The 5,412-nt window shown below is 39.8% G+C and overlaps 1 protein-coding gene across 10 annotated transcripts in view; it reads right to left on the bottom strand.

The window, feature by feature from the left end:
• tor3a (torsin family 3, member A) overlaps positions 1-5,412 on the bottom strand; it is a 36,251-nt gene that overhangs the window by 14,120 nt on the left and 16,719 nt on the right. The window contains exons 1-3 of one of the 10 annotated variants that reach the window (XR_002275926.1): positions 2,256-2,338; positions 421-441; positions 195-239 (exon numbers count right to left, since the gene is read on the bottom strand). The exons of 3 other annotated variants lie outside the window; for them this stretch is intronic. Coding sequence is in view for 2 of the 7 variants with exons in the window: in XM_020612990.1 (XP_020468646.1) it covers positions 2,256-2,421 (166 nt within the window). In the remaining 5 variants the exon portion in view is untranslated. Of the gene's footprint in view, positions 1-194; positions 240-420; positions 442-530; positions 952-1,257; positions 1,658-1,860; positions 1,978-2,255; positions 2,709-5,412 lie in introns of those variants that run through there. 6 more of the 10 variants (XR_002275928.1, XR_002275925.1, XR_002275927.1 and 3 more) reach the window with 6 other exon arrangements.

Genomic DNA, 5,412 nt, shown 5'->3' with positions numbered 1-5,412 from the left:
GTGTTGAGTGCAGAGCACCAAAAGTACAAGAACTGAAGGGTGGGCTCTGGCAGCAATGAAACCATGGACCCTATATGTAATGAATTAAAGACATTACATCTGCCCATTCAAAACCCAGTGCTCAACTACAGGTACAGCTCAGAGAAGCATGAATCCATCTTGACCGTCTTTGTGCAACACAGACTGAGCATTACCTGCTCGCCTCGACTGTTTTTCACATCTCTCGACTCTGTTGAAACCTGTTTACATGCATATCTCAGGCTAATACTAGTAATCAACGCTGAAAAGCACAGGTTGAATACAGAAGTCTCAGTGCAAACATACTCAGAAATCACTTCTGTCCACTACTCTTATACTTAAAATCATCACTGACTTTCAGTTAGAATTGGTAAAAAAAAAAATTGCTAGGTTATTTCATACCTTTGAGGCATCATTGTGAACCTGAAATAATCAAAACAAACAATGGATCAAAAAGATGCAGCTTGTGTGGTTTAGTTAACGTTACATTTAATCAAACAAAGTTATTGTACACCCAGCTAGCAGCACGGGAAGCCAGCCAAACTGATTCTGTCCCATACAATCAGAAATGTTGGCAATTCTTCACATTTACTCAGATGTCCCTACCAACATTCAAGTCATCATGTAGCCATGGGGCAATGCTGCACTTAGCTGGGTGGCTAATTAGCCTCTGAGCATGCGCTGTAAAGCACGTGGTTTGAGGTCTAATGCAGTAAACACTTCAGCACTGTAATGAAGCTCATTTGGTCTTTTTATTCAACAGTAATGCAAATCAATACAAATTATATTCAGTACAAATAGATGCATCAATTGTATAAACACGACTGCATCGAGCGGACAGAAGTAGGCATAATATATCAAAGTGAAATTGAATAACCGAACCAAACAAGAACAAACGAAAAAAAAGTATACAATACTAAAAGGTAACGCCATTCTGATATAAAATTAAACCGTTTAAGGAAGTGAATGGTTTTGGTTCGTGTCTTATTAGCATATTTTAAGTGTGACAGTGTTTAGAAGTAATTGTTTAGATCAGACTGTTTAAAAGTTAAAGAGGGTGATTTCACTGCAGCGCAACTTACTGCTAGCATCGGCGCACAACTACCCGTTATATAAACACTTCTCCGAAACAATAATACTGATTTAATAGGGTTTACTCAAGGTACAGAATACAGTAAAAGCTGAATAAGCCCTGGAAAAGCACAACAAACTGCAACTAATGCAAAGTGCAAAGTTTACCTGACATCGAAAACCGAGAAGTGAAAATGGGAAAGGGAAATAAAAGAGCGAGGCCCTTTTATAAGAGATGCCGCACAGGCTTATGGGAAAAAGTGGTACGACGACCAGCGCCCCTGTTGGTCATGTAACGTTTTGTTAGCTACATTGACGAGCTATACATTAAATAATCCTCAATTATTTTTGTGAAACTAAACACAAAAAAGGCTGAAGTAGCGAACAACCATGGTGGACGATATGAACAACCTGCTGTGGGCAGACTTCATGTGAAGTTAGCGGAACTTCACAGACAAATGTTAACACGGAGGACTCTGCTTCACAATCACAAATTTCTTCACATAACTGCCGTATTTGAATAATTACAATACAGATAATATAAAAATGCTTCCATGAAGATAATCTTGGCATTTGCAGCAGATGATTTTGAACCGTAGCCAGACATTCTACCGACATTCAAAACTACATAATATTAAAAGTCATATGAAATCCAACAGTGGCATAAAGCAGTCAACATTACCAACTGTTAATACAACCAAAGATTTTGTCGGTAAAATGTCTGGCTACGGTTCAAAATCATCTGCTGCAAATGTAAAAATGATCTCGTACCTGTAAATTTTCCACCACAAAATCTGCTATAATCAATGTTTCATAAGCATTCAGTGTTGGTAAACATCACATTCCCTGTGGATGTTTTATTGTTGGCTGTTTTCAGACACCCACAAGCCCTGGATTCACTGCCTTTTTATTTCTTCACCCTCACAGATGTTTTCAGATAAGACCTGTTGTGAGATGCAAGTTAGATGAAGTCATGCTGGAACCTCCACAAACTCTGCACTGAAATGCACGATAATGGTTTAAGTGTTCCTGCCAAAACAAGAGCGTCACAGCTAAAAAAAAAGAAAAAAAAAAAAAAAAAAGAAAAGGCAAATATGTGACTCAAGCTAAGTCCTAAGGTCAGGGGGAAGTTTCCGTGCCTTATTTCACTTGTCTCGGTCACATACCTTGTTGTGTGCCATCGTCCTGGTTGGGCTGGCACTCCCCCTCCCATATGTTGCAATAAAAGTAATTAAAATAGTAAGTGGAAATATTGGAGATGCTGTCCAGCTGGAGGAAATCGGCCTCTGCGGACAGAGCCCAGAGCAGAAGCACAAACCACCGCACAAACATTGGAGACGAGGCTGGTTCAAGGTAGTCAACAGGACACTGCACATCACCTCCCGGGTTTTATCTTCCGTTTAATTAGGGCAGGCGAACTGCCGGCGGTCTCCACTGTGTGGGATGTGTCCTCATCTCACCCGCTGTACATGGCGGCGATTGAGTAGCGCCTGTTTCTCTCACCGGAGTGTACAGCGATTGCGGGCGGTTGCTCTACTGACGTTATGCCCAATGACAGCACTCGACAAGGGAAGCGGTTTCCCGCTTCACTGTGTTTAAAGTGATCAGTTTTCACTCCAGACCGTATACACTTCCCCCAGTGAAATTTGCTCTGTTCATCTCCCATAGCCGATTTAGTGTCCCGGATTGTTCACATGTATAAAAAAAAACCTCTTAACATTGTTAGTGATCTTTACTCTTGACCTCCTTGTGTATGCATTGAGCCATTCTGCAGCATAAATTACTGATGTTAGGGTGATTTTTATTTTACGCACTTATGAATAGGATTTGTTAAGGTTTTACTTTTATAGCATGCATAAGTTTACATACTTATATGTCAGTTATGTTTATATAGTTATATATCACCCTATGTGTTCACTGAACCACTGGTCAATATTTCCTGTTAGTCACTGAGGCACTTCAACATTATAGGGTCTTGTCCACTAAATTACTGAAACTCATTAGATTTACAGCTCTGGCTAAGAGAGTCCACCTTGAATTTATTATCATCACCGAGCTAGTGGAGCCAGGGGAGTTACAATTCACTGGGACTCCAAGGTTAGTCAAACAGAGATTAGATCTGGAGGCTAGCAGAGAAAGCTTCAAAGGTAGAACCATTATGCACCCACACACACAGAACAGTTTTAATTAGTGAAATGGAAAGCAATGCCTAATATGGAGCAGTTAGTTAGAAAGAAAGGAAGAAGTGAGTGTGTATGTAGAAATTAAGGCAGTATAGGTATTCTTCCCCTTCCTAGAGCGCTGTCCTCGACGATTGGAGCAGAGAGAACGTTGGAGGACGGACGGACTTGTTACAAATTAATAAATCAGTCATAATTATTAGACATTGTGTTAGACTGTGTTATTAATGCAGTTTAGTAAGATTCAAAGCCTGCTCTAGTCTGCTCTGTTTCAAGGTTAGCAGTAAGCCATGACACCAATTGTTTTCTTGTATTAATCTTGTGTTAGATTTATGTCTGAGTGATTGTTTTAGTTACACACCATGTAACAACACACGGAATTCTTCATTTTGTTATGACTAGGTAATACGCAGCTGCTCCAAGCCTGTGGAGCTCTAGATAAGAGATGGAGTCTGCTGGACGGCCTTCATCTGTGTAAGGGGTTAGCCCAAAACTGATAAATGTCTTAGGCTCTGTGTTTCCGGGATCTCTTTTTCTGCTCTCTTCTCCAGCAGCTTGGCTGAAGGAGGGAGCCCTGGGTTGTGTTCTGTAATCCTTATACATATATATATAATTTTTTTTGTAAATAAACCAGCACTAAAATCAAGAAAGACTGACTCAGTTATTCAGATCTGTTCAATAAAAGAACTGGGGCATTACAGACTGCAGGATCAATAACGGGAGAGTTAAGTCTAAACCACGGCTTCTCCCCAACAGTTTTTGACCAATCAGATAGTAGCACCTTTTCATACAAATATTGTATACCGATAAGTTGAGGGAGTCTTTTTTTGTTTTCCCATAACAGTGAAGATCCATGTGCACATGCTAATTTTGATACATTAATGCATAATAAATCTCACTGCGAAATATCCTTTTACTAGTCTTCTTTTCAAAATAAAAGAACATCAATCACACTGACAAAGTGTCAGCTTCCCAAAAACTGCTGTAAAAATATTTTTCCACTTTAAACAAGTCAATCTTTAAAAACCAGTTCAGCCTGAAATATACATATCAAATGTTAGTTTGGGTTTTTAACCCTTTAAAGGCCAGCATGTTTACATAACTTATTTTAAAAATCAAAAATAAAATTTCCATAAAATACATTTCAAGGAGCATTTGGTTTATTGGGCCTTGAGATGGCAGCAACATTGATTTTAATGCATTATTTTTTTCTGAGGTGGCAGATTAAAGTTAATTTTAGCCTGTTTTGATATGATTTTCACTAGGTCTTGTTCTACTACAAGTATAAAGTTTGAACTGTTGTGTTCTAAAAATACATTAACACAAGATTAGTTTGAACCAGAAAAACAATTTATTTTAGAAAGATGAACAAAAAAGGAGCATGTATGTGTCTGGGTGAATCCAGCTCAGGTGGAGCAGAACCTGCAAATACACAGACTGTGATCCTTGCATATGAACTTTTTACAATTGCAGCAGGTGTTTGCAACTTTCCTCATTTTGCCCTTGCAAAAGTGACACTGCCTCCTGCCCTTAAATTTAATGCTAAGAGCGGGGCCTGCAGCAGCAACCTGCAGATTTGAGACTATTCCTGCAGCAGCTGATGAGCGGGGAAGGCGCCCTCTCTTCTGGATGTGTGGGGTCACCAGCATTTCTCCCACCTCTTCAATGTAGAGCCTCCTCCTGTATGATTTCCGCTGCTGCCAGGATGGCTCCGCTGATGTCCAGAGGACATAGGCATTGTAAAGTGAAACGTCCAGCAGGTTGTGGAAGAGGGCCAGTGGCCACCGATTTGCTTTCCTCCTGCAGGAGTAGGTGCCAACAACCTAACAAAAAAAAACCCAAAACACAGAGACTATATGAATAGATGATCCAAGTATTCCTTCTCAGGATACACATTGTCAAAATGCTCATTTGAAGAAAAAAAAAAAAATCTACATACATTTTAAACAAGAAAAAATAAATGTGCATAACTGATGTGTAATGGCACCTACCTTATCCAAGTTATTGACGCCTCCTTTGCATCTGTTGTAGTCTTCGATTATGATGGGCTTCCTTTTTATTTCTTCGCTTATGTCTGGACTGCGGTGTTTTGTGCTTAGGAGCAGCACATTCTTGCCTCGTCGGGGGATGTAAGAGACCAGTG

Source organism: Monopterus albus, unplaced genomic scaffold (genome assembly GCF_001952655.1).
Source record: "Monopterus albus unplaced genomic scaffold, M_albus_1.0 scaffold129.1, whole genome shotgun sequence".
Classification (NCBI taxonomy): Eukaryota; Metazoa; Chordata; class Actinopteri; order Synbranchiformes; family Synbranchidae; genus Monopterus; species Monopterus albus.
Note: the sequence above shows the minus strand (reverse complement) of the source record. Positions and strands in the feature narration are given on the sequence as shown.